At 49.2% G+C, this 24,105-nt stretch overlaps 8 protein-coding genes across 8 annotated transcripts; 5 read left to right on the top strand and 3 right to left on the bottom strand.

The window, feature by feature from the left end:
* Nucleotides 1-276: 276 nt before the first annotated feature.
* Nucleotides 277-2,750, bottom strand: PGRI_079610 (SWI/SNF chromatin-remodeling complex subunit SNF5; the record flags this gene model as incomplete). The annotated part of the gene is made up of 2 exons (XM_040795675.1): nt 277-705; nt 762-2,750. 2 exons carry the CDS (start codon nt 2,748-2,750, stop codon nt 277-279), a joined length of 2,418 nt encoding a protein of 805 aa, XP_040651240.1.
* A 904-nt stretch (nt 2,751-3,654) lies between these two features.
* PGRI_079600 (endonuclease/exonuclease/phosphatase family protein) lies at nt 3,655-4,509 on the bottom strand (the record flags this gene model as incomplete). The annotated part of the gene is made up of 1 exon (XM_040795674.1): nt 3,655-4,509. One exon carries the CDS (start codon nt 4,507-4,509, stop codon nt 3,655-3,657), a length of 855 nt encoding a protein of 284 aa, XP_040651239.1.
* A 791-nt stretch (nt 4,510-5,300) lies between these two features.
* On the top strand, nt 5,301-6,836 carry PGRI_079590 (curved DNA-binding protein (42 kDa protein); the record flags this gene model as incomplete). The annotated part of the gene is made up of 5 exons (XM_040795673.1): nt 5,301-5,328; nt 5,466-5,549; nt 5,604-5,708; nt 5,773-6,585; nt 6,646-6,836. 5 exons carry the CDS (start codon nt 5,301-5,303, stop codon nt 6,834-6,836), a joined length of 1,221 nt encoding a protein of 406 aa, XP_040651238.1.
* A 1,292-nt stretch (nt 6,837-8,128) lies between these two features.
* PGRI_079580 (putative PHD finger domain protein) lies at nt 8,129-11,791 on the top strand (the record flags this gene model as incomplete). Its single annotated transcript, XM_040795672.1, has 3 exons — nt 8,129-8,186; nt 8,784-10,356; nt 10,411-11,791. The coding sequence occupies 3 exons, from the start codon at nt 8,129-8,131 to the stop codon at nt 11,789-11,791; spliced, it is 3,012 nt and encodes a 1,003-aa protein (XP_040651237.1).
* Nucleotides 11,792-12,296: 505 nt separating this feature from the next.
* On the bottom strand, nt 12,297-13,920 carry PGRI_079570 (uncharacterized protein; the record flags this gene model as incomplete). The annotated part of the gene is made up of 7 exons (XM_040795671.1): nt 12,297-12,424; nt 12,494-13,046; nt 13,109-13,303; nt 13,354-13,534; nt 13,588-13,658; nt 13,709-13,775; nt 13,832-13,920. The coding sequence occupies 7 exons, from the start codon at nt 13,918-13,920 to the stop codon at nt 12,297-12,299; spliced, it is 1,284 nt and encodes a 427-aa protein (XP_040651236.1).
* Nucleotides 13,921-14,416: 496 nt separating this feature from the next.
* PGRI_079560 (dolichyl-P-Glc:Glc1Man(9)GlcNAc(2)-PP-dolichol alpha-1,3-glucosyltransferase ALG8) lies at nt 14,417-16,326 on the top strand (the record flags this gene model as incomplete). Its single annotated transcript, XM_040795670.1, has 6 exons — nt 14,417-14,493; nt 14,659-14,737; nt 14,801-14,994; nt 15,054-15,547; nt 15,610-15,749; nt 15,799-16,326. The coding sequence occupies 6 exons, from the start codon at nt 14,417-14,419 to the stop codon at nt 16,324-16,326; spliced, it is 1,512 nt and encodes a 503-aa protein (XP_040651235.1).
* A 1,849-nt stretch (nt 16,327-18,175) lies between these two features.
* On the top strand, nt 18,176-21,557 carry PGRI_079550 (uncharacterized protein; the record flags this gene model as incomplete). Its single annotated transcript, XM_040795669.1, has 7 exons — nt 18,176-18,178; nt 18,273-18,338; nt 18,399-18,542; nt 18,595-18,697; nt 18,753-18,769; nt 18,816-20,416; nt 20,468-21,557. The coding sequence occupies 7 exons, from the start codon at nt 18,176-18,178 to the stop codon at nt 21,555-21,557; spliced, it is 3,024 nt and encodes a 1,007-aa protein (XP_040651234.1).
* Nucleotides 21,558-22,524: 967 nt separating this feature from the next.
* Nucleotides 22,525-23,799, top strand: PGRI_079540 (coenzyme A transporter; the record flags this gene model as incomplete). The annotated part of the gene is made up of 2 exons (XM_040795668.1): nt 22,525-22,758; nt 22,819-23,799. The coding sequence occupies 2 exons, from the start codon at nt 22,525-22,527 to the stop codon at nt 23,797-23,799; spliced, it is 1,215 nt and encodes a 404-aa protein (XP_040651233.1).
* Nucleotides 23,800-24,105: the final 306 nt, after the last annotated feature.

Raw genomic sequence — 24,105 nt, 5'->3', positions numbered from 1 at the left:
AAACTGCTATTACACAAGGTCCAGCGAAGCAAGGAAAAAAAACACATAAAACACCCCGGAGAAACATTGAGCGCCAACAGGATAAAGATCGCTTCACCCCGGCACTGAGAAACCAAAACCTATGCAAGACGGGCACGAGTGAAATGTGAGAAGAAACTTCGTATGGAGAAGAAGTAGATGGATTGATCAAATGTGTAAAAGAATATAAGCGATCTGGAAGAGAAGTGGAAGTAATCACACAAGACGCCGTTGTCATCACTTCATGAACGAAATTGACTATGGCTGAGATCCACCGGCTGAAGAGGGAGAGGCTCCAGGGACGGCATTGCCAAGAGCTGGACTTGCGCTCGCAGGCATTCTAGCCCCAGCCGGACTGGCACTTCCGCCATCGGTAACACCGCCAGCTTTGCTGAGCCGCTCTTCGACACGCTCCTTGTGCTGCCGGTTGCGGAGATGGACCTCAAAGTTGTCCACTGTCATGCCCGGGCCGGGTGTGTACAGCTTTCCGGGGCAATCGTGGCATCGAATACGCGGGAGATATTGGTATTTGATATTTTGGCCAGCCTGAAGGTTGTTGGGATTCGCCACGGGAGCCAGGGTTTCAGTATCGACAGCGGAATAACGCATCACACCTTCAAAGGAATCGTTGGGGTGGGATTGTTTCAACTTGCTGAGACCGGCTGCCAGCCAGTTGGGTGGTGGGGGCTGCATAGACACAGGGTCAGCCATGGGCCAATAAACTAGGGTTAAAATCTACTCACGCCAGAGACACCAGGCTGCGGAGGGTTCGGTGCATCAACAGCACCGGTTTGTTGGGGCCGCGCCGGAGGATGAAGTCGGGATTGTTTATCGGACGGAGGTGCCATCGCGCGTGATGCTTGTCCTGCGCTGGATTGAGCGGAGACAATGCGCCTTCCGTTCCTCAGATCGACTAGCTTGTCACGCGAAATCTTAAATCTCACTATCAACTTATCAGAGTCATCAACACTCTCTTCTCGGTATTGCTGTCTTCGGGCAGAGATTCGGGGCTCATGGTACACTGGTTCGGGGGTTGCAGATTGCCCAAGGCTAGCGCGAAGCGCCGCGTGGGCTGCAGATGCCGCGCCTCTCATGCCTCGAGTACGAGCAGTGCCCTGCGCGAGGTTGGGCCCAATCGCAGGAGAGCCAACAGAGGAGTCGTCGCTATCGAACTCATCTGAATCATCATCTCCCCGGTGAGTCATTCCACGACGACGGCCGGAACCGGTACGCTTGATCACATTGCTTTCATCCAAGGAGCCCACTGAGTTGGGTATCACGGATGAAACAATCATGGTACGAATCGTGCGTTGACGGTCCTTGAGATCTGGCAAAGCAGGGCCACCGCGACGGTTGATTGACCGTTTCTGGCGACGTTGCTCTCGAGATATTGAAATTTCGGTACGTTCAAGATCTGCCTCGTTCAACTCATAAAGATAGGGGGTATGCTCTTTCGCAGATTGGTATGGTCGGAAGGCCGAAGCGACGGGGGTGGGGAGGAATGAGGCGTGGAGGTCTGGGTCTTCGATTGGACGGCCATCGAATGGGTGAGCGACAATGTACAAGGATTTGGTAAAGAGTTGGGATTGTTCGCGGATTGAATGGGCGATGGCGGTAGTGAATTCACCAGAGAGGGATAAATCATCCGTCATGCATAATGCGAATTCTTCGGGGGAATTATTGGGATCATTGATATCCCACTCGAACTGGTCGATGAGGGTGTGTTGACCAATGGTGATGTTGAGCTTGACCGAAATGCGCATCTCATCATTTTTGTACGCGGTGTAGGGTAGGTGGGGATCAAGAGGGTCTTCGTGTATGTTAAGATGCGGGTAATAGTCTATTACCTGCTCCTGGATGCTCTGGGAGATCATTCTCGTCAAAGGGACGGAGCTCTCTACCGCCAGACCCATGTCTTCGACCAGCTTCTCCGCGAACAAGTCTGGAGATATCACACGATCATGAAGGTTCCACGTGAAAGTATCGCGGATCTTTACTTTTTCCCAATCAATGTCCAAGCGAATAGGGACTAGATCCTCCATCTGTTCGCTCTGCGTCTTTGCGTCACGTCGTGAAATGCGGAGTTCTCGAGTCTTTCTATTTCCGGGCCGGCGTCGATGAGTTGGGTAGAGAAGTTGAGGGTGCTGGTTGCGAAGGTCGGTACGAGGGTTTCCAAATCCCTCATAACCCACACCATACAGTGCAGCTGGGTTTAACTGATTTTCGCGCCGTACTCCCAAATAGAAGTCGCGCTCCGCTCGCTTACTCTTTTGTAATTCCTGGGTCGGATTGTGCCAGGCAGCTGCGGCCGAGTGCTGGAATTCGCGCTCAACGTACTGTGCTAGGAGAATCTTATCCAATGGCGGTTCGCGGGCGCGTACGGCCATGGTCCCGGAGACCTCTGTGGATTGGGCAGCAGATCCATCATGAGACCTCTTTCTTGCGGAACCATGCGTCCCGTTTGAACGGGGCGTGCCATTGGAAACCTCACTACCGGGTTCCGACGAGGATGACACCCCGGAAGCAGCTAGCATAGCCTTTGCGTTTTGCTTTCCTTCTGCAATTGAATCTGGCGTATGGCCATTTGTTGATCGGCTTGTCCCAAGGTCGATGCTGTCTGGACCTTGCTCCCCCGTGTCCGACGCGCCAGAGCTAGTCTGGGCGCCCGACTGAGGGTCCCCGAATGATTGCTCTGAGGGCAGCGAGCCACCCGTCACTTCAGGGGATGGCATTGTGGATGGTCTATTGAATGCGAAACGAACGTCTGATGCCACTCGTATGATCTTCGAAGCTCGGAGTGGCTCTCAACGCGACAGGGATAGGTTCGGGTCGGTTACCGTAGCATTATGTTATGAGATAGAAACTGTTCATGCGATCAAATTATAATTAGTACGTGTTTTTAAGATGGTCAACTCCCATCCATCACCGTCGCGACCGTGCATCCAATGTCACCTGGGGGGATGACCTTGATGAATATGTCGCAACGGGCGCATGTCCCGAACACGCCACAAGCCACTAGTTAAAGGTGTGCGACGGATTGAATGGGGATAGAATACAGAAATTATGGACAGGAAAACCAAATGGGAAGGAATTTGAACATACCAGGGCCGAAGGGGGGAGAGAGCTCTCGCCGATGTTTCGTGAATGGACCAGTCGGGAGTTCCAGCGCAGAATCCGCTCCGGATGTTGGGGCCAAGTCAGCTGACCTTCAATGGATTATGATGATCCCAATCGACGCGATTTCTTCCCCGGAAGATTCTTTTAATCTGGGGGGGAGTTGTGGTAGTTGGTCTGTATTTTTAAAGCCGTGATGGTGAAAGAGGCAAAGGAGAAGGAAGGAGAGTACCCGTTACAAGTGTCCGTACCCGTTTTAAGATCAAGCAAAGAAACGCGTCCACTCTCTCTATATCCAACAACCACAAAGGAATTATAGATTAAGGTATAAATACTACTTTTAAGATATTTTGAGGTTATTCCTAATACTCATCTATGGGCTCCAGGCCAACCTATGACCCAGTTTACCAATTTTACATACTGTCATGTGATCCACGTGTGTGTTACATAATGTTCAGGCTTCCGAGGTCCCAATTTAGGAAGGTCCATCTAAAGAATATATGTACTATGTATCTATTGACCTTAGAGACTCAAATCCACAATAACAGCCCGATGATCTGAGCACAAAACACCATCGTCGAACCGATTCCCTAGTACTGCATATCCAATGACTGTCAGAGTCCCGGGTACCACCAAAACATAGTCAATACGCGAGGCTGGGTCATCCTCGTACCCAAATCCAGTCCAGGTAATGTGATTACCATATCGTCTCGAACTCTCAATTTCCTTATATGCATCAAGCAAGCTTTTTGTCAACTCTTGGTAAGCTTCCTGGTTCTCTTCGCTGTTGAAATCGCCAGTCAAGAAAATGCCCGAAATGAGCTTTGCGTATTTGTTCTGGCTGTACTCAGAAATCTTTCCAAGAATGATACGCGCAGCCTCAAAACGAGATTGAGATCCTTGATCATCAAGATGGGTGTTCATGGCAAGGACCGTATTCCGAGTAACTCGATGAGTGAAGACACCAATGGTGACAATGCGGATGGAGGCTGCATCCCAACTCTTGGACGGCGTTTCGGGTGTCTTGGATAGCCACACCGTCTCCCAGTGTAGCAACTCCCAGACTGATGGTCTGTAGATGATAGGAGAGTATTCCCCAGCCTCGTGGCCATCATCTCTGCCGACACCGATATACTTCCATTCTGGTGCTTCGGGCTCTGTGTCCTGATTCAATCCAGCCAGGATATCACCAAGTTGATTGTGAAGAACTTCTTGTAGACAGACGAAAGTCTCCCCACAATGACGAGTCTCATATTCAAATTCATTCAACAGCAATTGTTTGCGTTCATCCCAGGGTCGTTCGCCTTTGAAGGGGGACGAGGTTGCATATCGGATATTGTGTGTCAAAACCCGAATGGGAAGTTTTGCAGAACGCATAGTGTGAAATACAGGAAACTAGAAGGTCAAACTACCAACAGTGGTGTAGTACATCCACGAATCTGTAGCTATGTCGTGGGTTTTACTAGTGAGGGGAACGTTGCAATGCCTTAGGCTACTATACCTGTGACATGCTATAGTGAGAAGGCCCACTTTCAGTCATAGCCTTGGGAGGTTATGTACATAGTAACAGTAATATCGATGTAGGTAGGTGGCTTACAGGGTATTCCTAACTATATACAAATAGGAAATTCACTATGTATATATAAGAATTGTGCTTTTCGTAGGTTTACAGTTGCCAATTTGATCACCCGTCTAGTTACAACACCATAGTAAGGAGTTACATTGAGGTTCTTCTCATGCATAAGAGGGGAAATACTAGTCAGGTGAGGAGAAGTTACGGATTGGAGTAGGAGGTCTGAGCGATCATAAGGAATCCGGGGTATCAAAGTAGATATTCATGATCCATATAGTAAAAAAAAGCAGTAAATCTAGCTATATAGACAATATCATGTTTCCTTAATTCGAAATCAATGGCGTAGCTCAGTATGAAGTCAAACTAGAAATTCCCATGACGTCTTCGGCAAAGCCCTAGGTAGAGAGCCTGAAATATCAGGCAACCAACCCAACCCCACCAACGCTAAACGCCTTCTCGACGCTCTCTGCACACGACTCGATCTCGGTCCATTCCTCTTCTCTAGCTTCACACGGATTTACAATCCGAACACATTTTTTGAAACCACTTGCATTTATTTGTTAATTACAGCTCCACGAGCTCAATTCACTTCACAATGGCGGAAGTCAAAGCACCCGAGGTTGGTATGTAAACTCCATGGAAAGCTCTGACGTTTGTGGGCACTGAGCCCAATATGGGCTTATGAGCTCGCTGGCGCTCACCATAACAAAGAAAACATGTCCGATTTATTGACCACGGCTAATTATATGATTACTTATAGATTACACCCTCAACAACCCCGATACCTTGACCAAGTACAAGACTGCTGCCCAAATTTCCCACAACGTCCTTGACGCTGTTCTCGGTATGTTGCGCAAGCATTCATCGCTGTCTTACTATGTGATCTAACCTGTAATAGCTCTTTGCGTGGAGGGAGAGAAGATCGTCGAGATCTGTCAGAAGGGTGACAAGCTCCTCGAGGAGGAGATTGCCAAGGTCTTCAAGGGCAAGAAGATTGTCAAGGGTTGGTCCACCTCCTTCCCATTAGTGGAAGAACCACATGAACTGATCGTAGCATGTAAATTAAGGTATCTCTCACCCCACGACTGTCTCCCCTAGCTCCTATGTGACTCCCTACACTCCTCTGCTGTCCGACGCCGCCGAGGCCGAGATTGTTCTGAAGGCCGGCGAGGTCGCCAAGGTCCAGCTTGGTGCTCAAATCGATGGATTCGGAACCATCGTTTGCGATATGGTCGTTGTTCCCAAGAAGGATGGCCCCAAGGAGGTTGTCACCGGCCGTGAGGCTGATCTCATTCTCGCTACCCACTACGCCAACGAGGTTCTCCTGCGTCTTATGGTTCCCCAGGGTCTCTTGGCTCAGGGTACTGATGAGGAGAAGAAGAAGGCCGCCGCTAAGAAGGCCCCTACTCAGGCCCACATGTCTTCTCTGCTCGAGAAGATCGCCAAGGCCTACGACTGCACTGTCGTCGAGAACACCACCAGCTGGATGTTCGGCCGTAACGAGATCGAGGGCGAGAAGAAGATCATTCTCTCCCCCGGCAATGGTGTCCGCGGTGACGGTGTCCCCGAGGTCGGCGAAGTTTGGGGTGTTGAGGTTGGCCTCAGTCTGGGATCCGGCAAGGTCAAGAACCTCGACCACCGTGCTACCTTGCACCGCCGTACCACCACCACTTACGGCCTGAAGCGCCCCAGCTCCCGCCAGACTCTGTCTGAGGTTGTCAAGAAGTTCGGCACTTTCCCCTTCAGCTTGCGCCAGCTTGATGACGAGAAGGCCGCCAAGGTCGGTGTTGTTGAGTGTGTTCGTGGCGGTGTCCTGCGCCAGTACGAGCCCGCCGGCGAGACTGACGGTTCCCCCGTCTCCCGTCTGCTGACCACCGTTGGTAAGTACAATTGAATTTGCGTGGAGATGATCTAGACCCACAAGCTAACCCTACTCACAGCCATCACCAAGAACGGCCTCACTAAGCTCGCTGCTCCCAAGCCTGTCGATGTTGAGCAGATCAAGTCTGACAAGAAGATCGAGGATGCGGAGATTCTCGAGATCCTCGAGCAGCCCCTTGCCCGCTCTACCGGCAACAAGAAGAACAAGAGCAAGAAGAAGGCCACCAAGACCACCGCCGGTGAAGAGTAAATATGAGTCAAAGCTCTTAACAATCTTACCCTGGTCATCATTTTCATGCAATACACTTTGATATGTGTAGGACATATTGTCCAATCTGAATGCAAAACCGATATCCAATGACTAGCCTCGCTGCAGGTCATACGAAATCTATCCAAAAACAAAAGAGACACTTGATTTTTCCCATGACATGCGACAGGGCTGGCAATGCCAACCCATTACTGGGAATCTCGGTATACATATCGATGAGCTTGGCGCTGGGAGATCTTCCTCTTGTGCTTTTCCTTGGAGGTCTGTCTATCTTATATGTAGCAATTTGAGCAGACTCCATGGACCGAATCAAGACGTTGCCAGTCTGTACTCGTGTGTATCGTAAACTTATATGAAAACTTTCACTTCTATTGAGTAGCCATGGTAGTGCTCTTTTCACCTGCGTATATTATAATCCATGTCGAATCTCATCGGTAGTTTTGTTCAAGGCAGCTTGTTGCTTGGGGAAAATATCAAAACTAGATACATATGCAGCTCATCGTCGATGACTTGATACGAGGGCGATGTTCAATTATCGTAGACGTATCCTCCGTGGCTTTCTTCAAGAGTAAGCAACTTGAATGTCCGAACACCATCCTAGGCCACCTATGTAGGTGTTGTTTGACTACTGGTTGGCAATAACAAAGAACCGGTCTGTCTCAACTTGCTGGTCGATGTAGAGTCTTGATGGAGCAATATAATCGCGATCAACCTCTCGCTCCTATTGACTATCGATTCCACAGACACGATAGAACCATGACTTTTGACATATCTAGAGAATATATCCTACTCTATGACCATTTTCCCGTAAGGCAACCTTGGAAGCATACAATGCTCAATTAATATCCATCTCCTAAGGTCAATAGAACTGTCTACTTGCATGGGTGCCTGAGGGATTGTCTACGCAACCAGATTAGGTTCAACTAAGCTAGGTCTGAATATCCATTGAAGTCGTATACACAAGTAGGCTCGTATTCTCAATAGGTCAATAGGTCAATAAGTCAATATAAGAGCTATTGTTCTCGGTAGGCATCCTCAAAGGAGGCACCCTGGTAGCACGTGGTATCGAGCAAGACAATGTCACCTGGACTCGTGCTTATTCTATTGTTCCTGTTTGCTCTGTATGAAAAGAACAATACCCTTGACCCAAAAGGGAAGGTCCCCAATTCTGGCAGAATATTTATTCCCTCCCATTTCTCTTCTTCCTCTTCTTCTCTCTTCTCTTCTTCTTTTCTTCCCCACGTTCAATCCATTTCGTTACCTCACCGTTAAAAATGGATACCCTTCGGAACACCGTGCGTCGTGTCTCGAAGCGTCTTCTCAACAAGAAGAGTAAGTGATGATCCTCCATCTACCCCAGCACCGTCTCCTTGTATCCAGTCACATCTGTGATATGAATACCACGTCTCCTATGTGTAAACAAAGATTGCCCCTGTCCCTATCCCATGTCCCTATCCCCAATCTTATGTCCCCAGTCTCATGTCCCCATGTCACCATGTCCTTGCTCCCGTTGTGACTGAGGTACAACACCTCCTCTGCCTCTTGACTTGTACGTTTCTCAGGCAAAGATGAGTGGCTTTTCTATGCCACTTCTGTCATGTCATGGATTGTCTTGTCATTGGTCCAGTCACTTCTGAGACGGGATATGCTCTGTCATTTGGTTCACTGAGCCCTGGAGGTGGATGAGACAACATACTCCCTCTCCATCCCGCACAATTTCAGTCACTTCTATCATTGAATTTCCCATTCCCTTCTCTCTTTAATCTGAATTATACTTGCTCTCTCTCTATCTTACTACTCTGATCACCGATCACTTCTGAGATGAGGGGGAACGAGATGTTGCAACTTTCAGGTGAAACTGAGAGATTACCCCACACTTCTTTTTTACTCAATTCCAAGATGAGAACAAACACTGATTATTTCGAATAGCCGAAGCCGAAAAGGCATCCAAAGAGAAGCAGAATGAAGCTGCTACCCAGTACGTTGACCCCGACAAGTTAGGGCATGGAGCGCGTGGCACTAACCCTACTAGACCCCTTCCGCCTGCCCCTACGGGGTCCACTCAGTCCGAACGCCGCCAGGGCTCTTCTCAACCCGCGAAACGACGGAAGCTTCAGAAGAAGCCCCCGGGCACTTCGAAGCCCCCCACCACCCCATATCGGACAATGAGACCGATCGGGGAATACCCATCGACCGCGGAGTACAGAGCTGCTGGCGTTGCTCCTCCGTCTGAACAGGCGCAACGCGTCGCGACCGTGCCGACCACCGTCCCGCGCCATGAAGCTGAGCGCCTTTCCCCCGTCAGCGGGGTTGAGTACCTGATGGCCGATAATGGTCATGCTGAGATCGCCGAAGAAGCAGCACTTCCTTCAAACTCGACTGCAGTCGAAAGCCTGGCCGATGAAGCCATTCACTCCTCTACCACCCCGGCCGCTGCGGCCACTCCTACCCCCCAAAGCGCGGACGATGACGATGAAACCAACGAGTACCTCGACGTGCTGAAGACACTTCCTTTCCGCCCCTCAGAAAAATATGACATGCTCAAACTCCGGGCTGTCATCAAGTTCGCCATAGTCAACTCAATGAATAACGGGCACCCTGATTCTGCCCAGTCCCTGCTTTACTTCTGGTTCAATGCCGTGGATGATGAATTCCGACTCTCTCTGATCGCCAACGTCGCCAAAGGCGAAGGGCGAAACGAGCAAGTGGCGCTTGCCCTCATGTCCGCCATTGAGAATGACATACCAGAGGCCAAGCAGTGGTATCAGAAATACGTTCGCGCTACAACTAACGCAGCCGAACTTCCCTCCTGCAGCGGATCAAGCGTGCCACCTGCAGATTCTGTTAATGCAGAGCCCAGCTTCAAGGTCTCTGACATTTATCGCGACACAAGTGGTCCTCGGGTTGAGGAAAACTTCCTGAGCGGCAAATCGAATACCGCTCCACTCAAGAGGCCCAAGAAGCCCTGCCGAGTCAATGAGAACGCTTACAAGCGTAAGCGCATGTGGGAGATGGATCCTGATCACGATGAAAAGATGCGGGCTGTACGTGCTCGTCTCCAGGCTGAATCTTGCTCGGAAACAGTTGTTCAGTACAGTGCAATTCGCTCTACAATTGGTATGGGTCCACCAGATGCCATCCAACACCCATACAATATGGACAATATCAACGCCGGTATCGATGGAGACATCGACGCGGTCAATCGTTCGCGTTCCCTTCCTGCCACAGGTTCTATCCTCGATCTACCTCTTGTCAAAGGTCCGGAACCCGAAGCTCCATCTGTCTATTCACCACCCGCTTCACTTATCGCTCGCAAGACCGGCAAGCCCGTCTCGCGACGTCAGAAAGCAAAGGCCAAAGCCCCTGACATCCCACAGCGTGCACGGTCGCTCTCTGTTGATACCACAGTCTCGAGTCTTTCTTCACTCTCGAATTCTGCTTACTCGGTCCGATTCAACGACTGGTCTGGCAGCCACGGACCACGCCAAATGCCGAATTCTATGTACGTGATTTCTTATGATTTTGCTAGTTCTAGTGCTAACATGACATCTTACAGTGAGCCCCCTCCCGATAACAGTGACGATTGCCACCAATGTGGAAAAGGTGGCGATTTACTCTGCTGTGACACATGCATTAATTCTTACCATTTCGAATGCTTGGATCCTCCCTTGGATCCCAAGAATCCTCCACAGGGAGAGTGGCATTGCCCCAAGTGTACCATTCGCAACAGTTTCACGACTTTGATTGCACACTCGAAACATTACAAGAAGACCGAGTTCCAACTCCCACAGGATATCAAAGAACATTTCCAAGGAGTTGATGAAGGAATTGTGTTTGATGGCGACTATGCCCGAAACCCGAAGCATCAACGCTACTACAAGTCCGCGCCCCACCTGCCGCGGCTGACTAAAGCACCCAAGCAGGACGGCCCTACCATTTACGCGAATTCCATGTATCTCCGAGAATACGACAACAAGGGAGACTGCATCCGCTGCTCCAAGTGTGGTTTTACATCCCAAGGTACACGTCCTATTATTACTTGCGACTACTGTCCCTGTCGCTTTCATCTGGATTGTCTTAATCCTCCCCGCGCACATCCCCCTAACCCAAAGGTCGGGTGGATGTGTCCTAATCATGTTACGCCTGACGATATGATTGCCACCAAGGAGCTTAATGGCAACGAGCGTGTTCGTCGTGTGCGCCGACCCAAGAACATGGCGTCCATTGATTGTGACATCATGCTTCCTGACGACCCAAATCAGAGTTTGTTTGACGAGGACTGGAGAGAGAAAAGAGCCCGCTTCCTTGGAGGTGATGTGGTCTTGAACTTTATCACTGCTGTCAAAGAAGATCACCATGAACGTGAAATCAAATATGCCGAAGCTGTTGAGAAAAAGTGCTTGGAGTTGACCAAGCAACTCACCAATGAGTACCTCAACCGTGCTGAATCTGCCGGGATCACCACCAACATCGCACAAAATGGTCCTCCCGCAGATCTCACCCAGAATGTTTCTGACGCTGTTAACAACATGATCGCCAGCGCTCCTGCTTCCGCTGAAGACTTTGACGCTGCTCTTGCTCTCCTTGGCATGGCTTCAGGACAGCCTGCTCCTGCTCCTGCCCCTGCTTCTGTTTCTGTTTCTGCTCCTGTTCCTGCTCCCGTTTCTGCTCCCACTATTGGCGAAGGTCACATCGCCGAGGCTGCCGGGCTTACCTCGCCCTTTGCTAAGAAGCCTCTCTCTCGCATTGACGAGGAATCCACCTTGGGTTCCTCTCATGCTGCCGGCTCTCCCGAGGCTGGCTCCTCGGAGTCGCACCATTCCGACTCCGAGCTTCTCCCCCGGATCCCTGTGTTCAACCGCAAGCGATCCCGCGCCGATGACCAGGGATCTGGGGGAGAACGGGCGCAAAAGCGCCAATACACCAAGTCCAAGTGAGCCCCCCACAGGGGGGGCTCTTAATTCAACACGCGCATGGGACCCGGCGTTTTGAATTTTTACGGATTTGTGTAATTTTTTTTTTTTCGTTTTCACGATCGCCAGGGAGGCGATCGTCAATTTCTTCAATCTGTTTCTCCGGGCCGCCCGACCACGGTTTCTATGTTTTTCTATCTTGCTTTTTTTCTTCAAAAAAAATTTGCGTGGTCGGGTGGCTCGGAGAAACGTGTACGATAGCATGGGCCAAAGGCCAAATGAATATTTGTCATTTCACTTTTCTCTTACTTGTAAATGTAATTACTCTCGGATCATTTTCATAAACGTAATGAGATTCGTACTCTATACATAACTTCCCGAATAATAGATCCCGGTGCTCCCGGGCAGGACACACTGCTGAATATTATGATTATCCCCTCACCCCCATCACATAATAACCTCGGACAACACAGCTTCACATGGGATGGGGGGCGGGGACACGGGGAAGGGAGGGACAGAAAGGGGGCGCTTAAAGGAACTTCTTGGGCATGTTGGCCCGGCGACGCTTGTAGACAACGTAGGAGATCACGAGGACCACCTGGAACGCGATCAGCAAGAAGATGAAGAAGCCCATGCGTGGGCTGGAGGCGGTAATGACTATAAAATGAAATAAAAGCGATTAGCAGATTGAACGGATGAATCATCTAAACAAAGACAGAGACTTACCACTCAGAAGGTGACCCTGCAGGTTCTCACTCAGGCTGAGGTGGGATGAGCGCAGCGTCTCATGAAGCTGGTTGAAGCGTCCACCGTAGTCCTTGCTCTGCATAGCGACGGTCTTCAGCTCACTCTGGACGGTCTGGAGGGCCAGCTCGACGCGCGAGAGTCGGGAGTCGAACTGGGCGAGCTGACGGTCCTGGGCCAGGGACTTCTGGACAAGCTCTGCATGGCGCTCATCGGCCTTCTGGGCCAGGTTCTTGATTTCCTGGAGAATGAGGTTGGTGGCCTTGCCGGATAGCTGCATGCGACCGCTGAGGTCGGCGAGCTGGGCAGCCAAGCCGTTCATTGTGACTTCGGTGCCGGAGTTGGTTATGGGTTGAGCGGGCTGATCAGGAATTTGGTTAGCAATTGGCTGCTGGGCGGCGCTACCTTGGTTGGAGGGAATCTTCGAGCCTTGGCTTGTAGCAGACTGGAGGATGAACTTGAAGATCTCGAATGAGTCTGGGTTTTCGGGTGTGGCTGCTGTGATGCCGAAGGTGTTTCCAGCAGGCAGAGTGACCTGTGAAGGTTAGTATGTTCAATATGGCTGTGGCATGCTGTCTGGATATAGTGTATACATACCTTGTTGGTTGAAAAGCAAAGCTTGTCGTCGATGGTGACCTCAAAGATGGAATTGGTATGTTTGAGCTTAACAATTGATGGACGACCTAGGTTACGGTAGGAGTAGTCGCAGTGACCAAAGGCTAAGTTGTCCGGGCTGTTATGGCTTTTGTAATCGACGGTACCGTCATTCAAAAATCCACGGACACTGCCGCCCTATAGAAGAGGTTAATACGCGACAATACGCGACGGGATCAAATACGCACTCTTCCACCATGCGTATCAATAACCAGAGCAAAGCCGTCGAATTTGCCGACAGTATAGATGCTCGAGGTACCAATACGGGACTGACCGTCCTTGGTATACCATAACTGCAGGATTCCACCTGCTCGTTCTGGTCCGCTCGCTCGGAATTGGAACTCTGCTGACCATTCGGACTGAGAGACCCTATACCCATGTTATTATCTGGTCTTCAATATCACAGTGTAAAGTTCACTTACGGACTTTGTGCCCAAGCTGATCCCCGTGTGTTTCCAGGGTACGGCGGCGTTAAGATGAGTTTGTCTGATAACTATATAGCTATTAGATCAGTTCGGCCACAGTTCCCGTAGACCTACTCACCATAGACGGTTCATGTCCCTGTCCTCCAATTGCCCATCCAGGAATAGAGTCTCGGTTTGGGGATAATCTAGTCTGAGGTCAGATAACCATGACCCAAAGACTGAGGACGGCCATTATACTAACTTTGGACCAACGCCGAAGCTTGAACTCTCAATAATCTGGGCTGTAGCCCCTACGGCAAGCAATGCCAAGGAAGCTAATGTTCTCATCATGTTGTGTATTCTGATGAATGGTGAAGCTTGGTGGTGATATGGATTGGCGGAAGTTTTGTGGAGCAGCTATCAGCGATTGCTATTTCTTGTGTCACGATCACACTTCCGATTGCAAAGGCTGGATACAACACTTGTGGTGACCCAACCGACAACAATGGCAATAATGCAGAGACGGGCCTCTTTTGCGATAACAGCGGCCGATGGCGAGAAATCGATGAAGTGATGGAGCTGTACACTATTGAGGATCGTGTGGCGGATTCCGACGTCTGTGAAGTCCATACGGAGAGTGTAATTCCTTTTGGCGTTGTATTTGTTGTATTGACTATCTGTCCTTCTGCCCAGGTGTTTCGCTCCTGATTTGACCTCCGATCTCCGCATCTGGTCACGTGTTCTCAAATAACATGCGGAGGAAGCTCCTCACTCCGCCGACTTGCGCATTCTTACGTCTTGTGTCTTCTCGGCTTTCAGCATCGTCGCACCATGCAAAGGAGCTTCAATGGCTGACTTATACCCTTCATTGGCACAATGCGCCATCGTTGCAGCTGCCTTTAAGGTGCTACTCTTCCCCGCATAGTGAGTCCCGCTTGTTTCGCTGCAGCAAAAGAAAATACCGGAAGATAGGTGGAAAGATGTCGAACAATCACTGCAAAAATTTGTGGAGGGCGGTCAATAGGATCTTGCGGCGGGATATTGGAGTTACTAGATGAGCTTTGCTAACATGCTTTCTTTGTGTTGCAGCAAATCGACTGATTTTGAGGTCCATCGCAATTGGCTCGCCATCACCCATTCTCTCCCAATTCAAGAATGGTACTATGAAGTATGTTGACCAGACACCTGAATATTGGGCAAGTGTGGTCGGTGTTGACTTGGTCTGATTTAGAAATCCTCGGAATGGACACTCGATTACCCACCGTTCTTCGCAGCCTTCGAGTGGCTAATGTCACAGGTTGCTGCATACGCGGACTCTGCCATGTTGGTCGTGAAGAACCTTGGCTATGACTCCTGGCAGACTGTTTACTTTCAAAGGTCAACTGTCATTTTAACAGAGCTGGTTCTTGTCTATGCGCTTAGTCGGTAGGCACTCGATCTTGTTTTTCTGTTGGTGCAATGGTCTTCTAACTGCTGCTCAATAGATTCGTCAAGTCCACTCCTTTGCCGAACAAGCAGGCTGCGCATGTGGCCAGTCTTTCCATCCTGCTATCCCCCGGTCTCCTCATCATTGATCATATCCACTTCCAATACAATGGCTTCATGTATGGAATCTTGATCCTATCAATTGTTCTGGCTCGCAAACAATCGACTCTTCTCTACAGCGGTATCCTGTTCGCGGCGCTGCTATGCATGAAGCATATATACCTCTACCTCGCTCTCGCCTACTTCGTCTATCTACTGCGCACCTATTGCCTCAGTCTCAAATCCGTTTTCCGGCCTCGATTCGGCAATATTTTCAAACTTGGATTGTGCGTGGTGGGCATTTTCGCAATTGCCTTTGGGCCATTTGCGCAATGGGGGCAATTGTTGCAGATCAAGGATAGGTTGTTCCCTTTTTCAAGAGGGCTGTGTCACGCGTACTGGGCGCCAAATATCTGGGCGATGTACTCCTTCGCTGATCGAGCATTGATCTCCCGTAAGTAGCATCTAACTCTTTCAACGGACACGACATATGAGCTTATCTAATAATCTTTTCAGTTGCTCCACGGCTAGGGCTTCCCGTGAACCCCGACGCTTTGAACAGCGTCACCCGAGGCCTGGTGGGAGACACCTCTTTTGCTGTCCTTCCGGAGATCACAAAGGAATACACCTTCGTATTGACCTTCTTGTTCCAGCTGGTATGTGTTCCTCGCTCTGTGTCTTTGGCCTTCTCTCACAATTATTTAGATTCCTCTCGTCAAGGTATGGTTCAACCCAGGTTGCTGGGATACCTTTGTCGGTGCGATTACCCTCTGTGGATACGCATCATTCCTCTTCGGCTGGCATGTGCATGAGAAAGCCGTCCTCCTCATTATCATCCCATTCAGTCTCATCGCCCTCAAGGATCGTCGCTACTTCAGCGCCTTCCGACCTTTGGCAGTTGCAGGTCATGTCTCGCTCTTTCCTCTACTATTTACAGCAGCTGAGTTCCCCATCAAGACTATTTATACAGTCATGTGGTTGGTGCTGTTCCTCTTCGTCTTCGACCGAGTTGCCCCTGTCCCCGAGCGGCCCCGAATTTTCCTATTCGACCGGCTTTCGCTGCTTTACTTGACCGTTTCTATTCCTTTGATTATCTACTGCTCCCTGGGCCATCAATTGATATTCGGATGGGACCGGCTCGAGTTCCTGCCATTGATGTTCATGAGCAGTTATTGCGCACTCGGGGTGGTTGGAAGCTGGGTTGGGTTCATGGTGGTTTATTTTACATCTTAGATTTATTAATTTAGGGATCAAAATATTTTGTTAAACCTTCAGCTATCAGGTATGAACTGGAAGCTTCTTGAGGTCATTTGAGGTGACTTCGGGAATCACTCGGTATGTTGTAGATGAATACTGTTTGCATTGTTTGTTTCCACGTGGATAAGACCCACGGATCACGGAGTCTATTCCCCGACTAGTCCCAATTTGGTTAGTCTCTTTTCATCCATGGTTGGCCTGCAGCCAAATGCAGGTCGGATAGAAACATGGGGGAAGAATATCTTTCCATTCTAGGACTATGCTGGCAATGTTTGTGTATATATGTAAGTGTTTTTTCTATTTGTTTAATTCTGATGTTGGTTTAGGTAATTCTCTAGTCATGGCAATGCATGTTTATAGCGTATATATATATATTTCTACATGGTGGAAGTTCTCTTCCGATCATGTATCTTCTAAAGTTGTATAGGTTCTTCCTACTTTCTACTGGAAACTAACAATGTATTTTAGGTCAATTTACCCAGAGATGCCATAAGGAGCACGATGTAAAGATATACTATAAAACATACATAGCCATATGATTGTGAGTGGTGGCATATACCTCACATAGCACGTGTTATTCTCGTTTAGCCGCGCGACAAACAGTCACAAAAAAAGAATGTGATGACACGTAAAAGAGAGAGTCATTCAATTTAGTAAGTGTAGATACAAAGTACCCCTATTGAATAATAGACATCTGGGTGGCCAATGCGCTTGTGACACCGTGGCTGAAGGTGTATCAAATCTATATACCAAACATAGTTGCTTGTTTTTGAGTCATAAAGATGATGTACAGCTTTAAGCCAATCTAGGAATTAGAATGTGCATACAAAGCTCTTTGATAATCACGACTTGCACTTTAGTGGGATACGGTCATTCCTAAAATAGGTCTCTTTATATTCAAGTATAAAATACTACCTAGGTAGATCAATGTAAGGCGAACAAATAAAACTTGAGCATTTAAAGCCAAAGAGAATATTGTTCAAAGGTTGACGTTTCATGCTAAAATTACAAACAAAGCTGGTGGTTGACATGGTGCGGTTATTCCTAATTGATTGTTCCGATCTTAGGCCGGGGAGGTGACCAAGAATAGAAACAGAGAATAATGGCATTTAAGTATAGAATTATCATAGTAATTTGAAATTAAATGAATGTAGATAAAATCTCCTGAATCAGAGGAGTCGAATGAGGGTAAATACGGGTAGATTTGGGAAGAAAAGGAAGAAAGAATTGATAGTCGGCAGATGACGAGGGAGAGGAGGGAGAGTCGAGGGTCCCGAGGAAAGCCCAGCGTTTTTCTGCTGGGCTTTGGCTCCCGCTTGCTCCTCCTCTCCACCAATCAGATTCCACCGCTGGTTCGCGGTCCTGCAATGATCTACCGCTTCCTTTTTGTCGACCATTCTCTTCTTTCCTACTTCTTACACCTTCAAATCTTCTTCCCTTTCCACCCCCTAACTTCATATTCTAGCACTTCATCATCTCAGAATCATTCGGTTCACTTCATACAGGACGCGTTCTACTCCGGTAAGTCCGCATGACTATTCCACTGTTCGCGTGTTCTGGGTCTGCGACCAGCACGACAATTCCCTCTAACCGCCACCTCCCTACACAACTGTACACCAGAACAACTGGAGTATCTGCAACCTATATAACAACTCCCGTTACCTCCGCCGATTGCGTATCTGACGCGGCTTCTACCTCCACACATTTACTTGACAAGCTTCATTCGCTAACTAAGATCGCGTTTTGTTTAGTCCCGTTCATGCTCGAAACTGTACACGATAGCTTCCGGCCGACTGGCGCGTCCACAATTAATATTTAAAGCAACATGGTATGCAACACCTTATCCGAATGGCTGCGGAGGTGCCAATAAGAAAGTGGTGGACGCTACGGAGACAAAGAGACTTACACAATTGCGTGGACAGGTGTTATTCAAACGCAAACCGGTTCAATACCTTCCGCAAACTGTCATTGAAGATGATAGTTCCGAGGTATGTATCTCTATTACCCATACTACAGACTTTCCCATTGACCCTCTTTCTTCCTTCCAGGTCTGGGTTATCCCGGAGACCAATGAGATCTTTACCAGCTACGAGCCTTATCTTCAGCGAATGGATTTTTACAAACAGCGCCGATTCATCTGTGAGATCACCGGCCATTCGGGCTTGACCTTCTTCGAGGCGCTCCGCAGTGAGGTATGTTATAATATGGACACCGAGTGATGGACATATGCTAAGTCTTGACTAGACGGAGGAATCGCGTGAAGTCAACAACAGTTTCCCTGATGCGCTGAGAGAACCTATCTTGCGCAGAATCCAGTTCTCTACAGTTTCGAGGGTAGACAGCCTGGGTATGCTATTCCTATCCTTTCTGGTCTGAATGAAGCTAACAGCGCCTTTTCTCAGTGGATGAAATCTATGAAGTGAGCTAATCCCATAATTTATTAACAACTGATCTAACAAACCTAGGAATTCAAATCAGACTTCTACCCAGGCGAAGCCGTTCTCATTCTGCTTGAGGATAACAGTCGGCTTCATGGTACCATCAGAGACAAGGCAAACTTTGCAGAGCAGTTATATGCCGATGGAACCATTAAAACACCTGCTTTTGCCAGGTATCTGGTCAAGATCCTAGATCGACAAAATGAGGAGGCCCTGCTGGACCAGGACCACATCACGCGCGACCGAAAGGCATTCACTAAATTGATGCTGCGCGGATTTATCAAAAACAACGTCACCAGAGAGTCCTGGACAGGTGCCCCTTGGTTGGTCAAACCATCTGTTGCGGAGACATACAAGATTCCGATTGAGGTGCCTAAGCATCTGCAGTATGGTGCGAAGGTGGCAGAGAAGAAGGCGATGAAGAAAGCAGACCAAGATGGCTTCTTTGGTTTCTTTTCTTCCCAGCAGCTGCCTGAGCTGAAACCCGCGGTTAAGGGACAGAAGTCGAAGCTGTCTGCACAGGACATGGCAAAATCGCGGGAGGCGCAATACCAAGAGTATCAGCGGTCGCTGAATGGTAACCCATCATTCCTTCTGCCTTCCAATCCCTTGCGTCCCTCCAAACCGCCACTGGTTGGCGATAGGAAGCATGCTGGACTCCCGACAGTGGTCGTCAAGAACGAGCCAAGAGCACCATCCCCGCCACCGATCAAATACCCCATCGAAGATCTGGACATTGCTCCTAATTCTGAGAAAGAACACCGGCCAACCCTGAAATTTATGATGGTGGGTGAGTCTGAAGATGATGGCGCAGAGAACCTTCTGCCTGATGATCTGGAGCCGGAAACAGTGGGATTACTCCTGGAGACTTGGGACACACTCAATGTCTACTGTGAAGTATTCGAACTGGATTCTTTCACCTTTGACGATTTCATTCAAGCTATGCGGTTCTCATCAGATGAAGTGGACTGTGAGCTTTTTGTTGAAGTGCATTGTGCCGTTCTCAAAAAACTTGTCAATTCATCGGAAGATGATGATGGTGCTGTTCAGATTTCACTCCCAGATTTCCCTGCGGATGATTCCGATGAATCCGAAGAGGAGAGGGAAGATGATGAAGAAGAAGAAGAAGAAGCCGAGGAAGAGTCTCCAGAGCCGCAGGCGAAGCCTGAGAGAATGACCACGAGAGGAAGCCTGGCCAAGGAAGAGGCAGTCATCATCAAAGGACAGATTAATGAAGAAGAAGCCGAGGAGACACAGATTCATCGCGCCGGCGAGATGTTTGAGAAATATGGGTGGATTGATCGCCTCCGCAAGCGTGATTTCCGCAACGGTGGATGGCAATTGGTGATAGTTGGACTTTTACACCAGCTTTCTATCCGTCCTCGCTCGGAACAAGTTTGCAACACCATTCTCAAGCACCTTGCACCTCTCGATCGCGAGCCTACACAGTCTACCGTGCAGGAGCAGTACCAAACACTCGACATCAATTTGCGTACCAAGGTGCTCCAGATGATCTGCATGTTGAGTCTAGAGACCAAGGCTATCCGAAACTATCTAGAAGAGTGTAGCAATCAGATGACAGAGTTGCGCAAGGAGAAAATTGAGTACCAGAAGGCGCGCAAAGCAGGGTAAGTCAATCCTTGACCATTGTCACATCAACCGCTAACATCAGCTTTCAGACTCATCGAGCTTCGTCAGCTGCACCAGGAGCGCAAGGCCGTTCAGCCCGAACCTGAAAAGGCTGGGAAGTCACCAACGCCGGTTCCTGAACTTGACGGATTAGATGATTCCCGATTGACTGGCCTGGAAGGGGACTCTGAAATGGTCGGGGACACAGAAGATGAGGATATCCCTCGACCACGCTCATTACGTGGAGGGGTTGATCGGGCCCTGGAGCGTAAACGTAAGCAAGAATTGGAAAAGGAGCGAAAGGAGGTATTGGCGAAGCAGCCCAAGGGGTCCAAGCAATACCAGCGAGTCCTGAAGAAGATCGAGGAGCAGAAGGCCAAAATCGAAAAGCTCCAGGATCAGATCGAAACTGTGGAGAATAGCCTTCGTGAAACCGACTGCCCCCGGACTCGATGCCTTGGACTGGACCGCTTCTGCAATCGCTACTGGTGGTTTGAGCGTAATGCAATGCCCTACGAGGGTATGCCGGAAAGCTCAACGGCCGAGGCATGCTATGCCAATGGCCGTCTGTGGGTTCAAGGCCCGGATGAAATGGAGTATGCCGGCTTCATCGACGTGACCGATGAACAGCGCAAGCAGTACCAGAAACATTTCCAGACCACCCCTGCAGAGCGCAAGAAGAACGAAGAAGGACCAACCCACGTGTCAAATGCCCGTGAATGGGGCTACTATGAGGACCCCGAGGCAATTGAACAGCTTGTGGAGTGGCTAGACTCTCGCGGCAACCGGGAGTCCAAGCTGCTCAAGGAGCTGCTCATCCAGCAAGAGTACATCGCTAAGTACATGAAGAATCGCAAGGCGTATCTAGCCGAGACGCCTGATAGAGCTGAGTCGGAAGACATCCCAGCCAAACGCGTGACCACCCGGACCAAGACCTATGTCGATGTGAACGAGAATGGTCCCCGCTGCCTGCGCTGGAAAAACACGACTGCGTTGTCCGAACATGGCCATCTTCATGTTGACCCTGGCCGGCCAGCCAAGCGCAAGCGAGTTTCGGATGACACCAGAGTGAGCAAGGCAGCCAAACAGGCTAAGCAGGCTAAGCCGTTGACCCGAACCCGCGCTCAGCGCAGGGGTTGATACCTTTTAGAAGGCGTCAATTCTACAATATCACGCGACCATGATATTCTTTGTACTTCATATACATTTCGAGCTGCATGGAGACGGGGAGTTCATTTCTTTTCGCTAGCATTTGTTTTTCTGGGAAGAAGTTAAATAGCTTAGAAGCAATGCAATAAATAGACCAAATCTTTGAAAAATATAATTTAGAAGCCCTATAATGAAGGCTATAACTACCTTGGTATCGGTTACATGTCCCAATTTGGCCAAATCTATGTACCCGGACATACCGCCCTCCCTTTCTGTTTATATAAGTCGACGGCGAAAAAAAGGCAGAAAAGGCTTAACTTGTGCAAACAACTTTCCTATGTATTACCTTTTGACTACCAGCCTCACAGCTCTACATCACGTGTATAGAAGCTAACTTTGAACTATGTTGTATATGTATGATTGTATTCGGAATTTTAGACTGGTAGAATTGGCAGAATATAAAAGGCGGTATACAGGGCGGTACATCCAGGCACTTTGATTTGGCCCAATATTTTGTAGGTCCCACCCTAAAAGCGATGACAAACCGGCTTCTCGGGACTCGCTGATTTTGCGGGCCGCCGTATTAGTACCGTAATCCGTCGGTTATTCGCGGAGAGTTGCTGGTATCGGCATGTCAGATTGCTCGTAACGACATTTTAGGACTCTTCGGACGCAAATACGTCAGTGGGAACTGCATATAACGTTATTCTTCTTTCACCTTCTGCCATTGCATAGTTATATTCTTCTTTCAAAACTTCATTCAAGGTTGCTGTGATATAAACTCAACTATAAGGCGTCTGCATCCACGTTGCAGACGTCCCGAAGATCGCCCGGTACCCCGAGAACTCTGGCTGATTATCGCCGAAAGTGATCACGAGGACGACTGCCCCGGATATTCTCACCCCTCCTGTGGGCCTCGGTTGCTCTCACAATCCCGTTATTTACCTCTTCCTATTCCATGTCGACTGGTCGTTCGGATTATGCCTATGACCCACACAAGTCCCCAGACTCTACTCCGCAATCTGCTCCGATGAGCAAGACCGCATCGCCGGGATCGTCGCATATCGGCGGCGCGAACCTAATTGAGTCAAAAAATACCGCCATGAACAAAACACAGAGCGACAAGATCCAAAAGCGTAGCTTGGATTATGTGATGAGGAGTGGAATTGCAGGAGGGCTGGCGGGGTGTGCGGTAAGTTTCGGTTATAAGTGATTTCGAGCTTCACACTGACTGATGCGCCGAATGTTACAGGCTAAGACTGTTGTAGCGCCTCTAGACCGCGTGAAGATTCTCTTCCAGGCGTCAAATCCTCAATTCGCCAAGTACACAGGCAGCTGGACTGGCCTGGCAGCAGCGATACGAGATATCAAGCGCACGGAAGGAGTCAAGGGCCTGTACAAGGGCCATTCAGTAACTCTGCTTCGAATTTTCCCATACGCCGCCATAAAGTTCCTTGCGTACGAGCAGATCCGTGCAGTTATCATTCCTTCCAGCGAATATGAGACCCCGTTCCGCCGCTTGGTCTCCGGCAGTTTAGCAGGTGTCACCTCTGTGTGTTTCACATACCCACTTGAGTTGATGCGCGTGCGAATGGCATTCGAAACTAGGCAATCGCACCGCTCAGGATTGGTGGATATATGGCGACAAATCTACCATGAGCGTGTCCAACCACCATCAACAACCCCCTCTGCAGCGGCCACCCAGTCTTCTACTGTTGCTGTTGCCGAAAGTGCTTCTTCTGCAGTTTCGAAAGTTGTCCCGCGCACCGGAATTGCCAATTTCTACCGCGGCTTCTCCCCGACTATCCTTGGGATGCTCCCTTATGCCGGAATGTCGTTCCTCACCCACGACACAGTCGGTGACTTGTTCCGCCACCCAAGTGTGGCACGCTATACCCTCAGAAAAGGAGTAGAGTCAAAAAACCCCGCCGCTCGACCCAAAAAGCCGCAGCTCAATACCACGTCCGAGCTTCTGTCCGGTGCTATGGCCGGTCTGGTTTCTCAGACATCATCATACCCAGTGGAGGTCCTCCGTCGGCGGATGCAAGTCGGCGGTGCAGTTGGTGACGGACGCCGACTTGGAATTGCAGAAACGGCTCGTATGATCTGGCTTGAGAGAGGATTTAGAGGATTCTGGGTCGGATTGACCATCGGATACGTCAAAGTTGTGCCCATGGTTGCAGTGAGCTTCTATGTTTATGAGCGAGCAAAGACATCGTTGGGGATCAATTAGGTTTGTGAATATTCAGTTTTTTGCCCTTTCTCTGCATATATCATGAGGGCTCTCGATACTAGTCCTCTGTGGCGTTTCGTGGATACCCTGGGAGGGTTCGTTTTACATACACAGCCTGAGTGGCTTCCTCTGAGATACACCAGTACAAAATTTCAAAGATTTTCTTTCCTCTTCCAATAAAATTTATTTGTAAAGACCTTCTAAGCTGGACAATCTCATAAGTACATCTGATAATTCTTCACTTTGATATGTGGCTGGTGTGTGTGGCTGATTAGTAGATCTAACCTTGGAACTCCGAGGGCACAG

This window comes from Penicillium griseofulvum (assembly GCF_001561935.1).
Source record: "Penicillium griseofulvum strain PG3 chromosome Unknown contig_77, whole genome shotgun sequence".
Lineage (NCBI taxonomy): Eukaryota > Fungi > Ascomycota > Eurotiomycetes > Eurotiales > Aspergillaceae > Penicillium > Penicillium griseofulvum.
The sequence above is the reverse complement of the archived record's forward strand: the minus strand, read 5'-3'. Positions and strand labels throughout refer to the sequence as shown.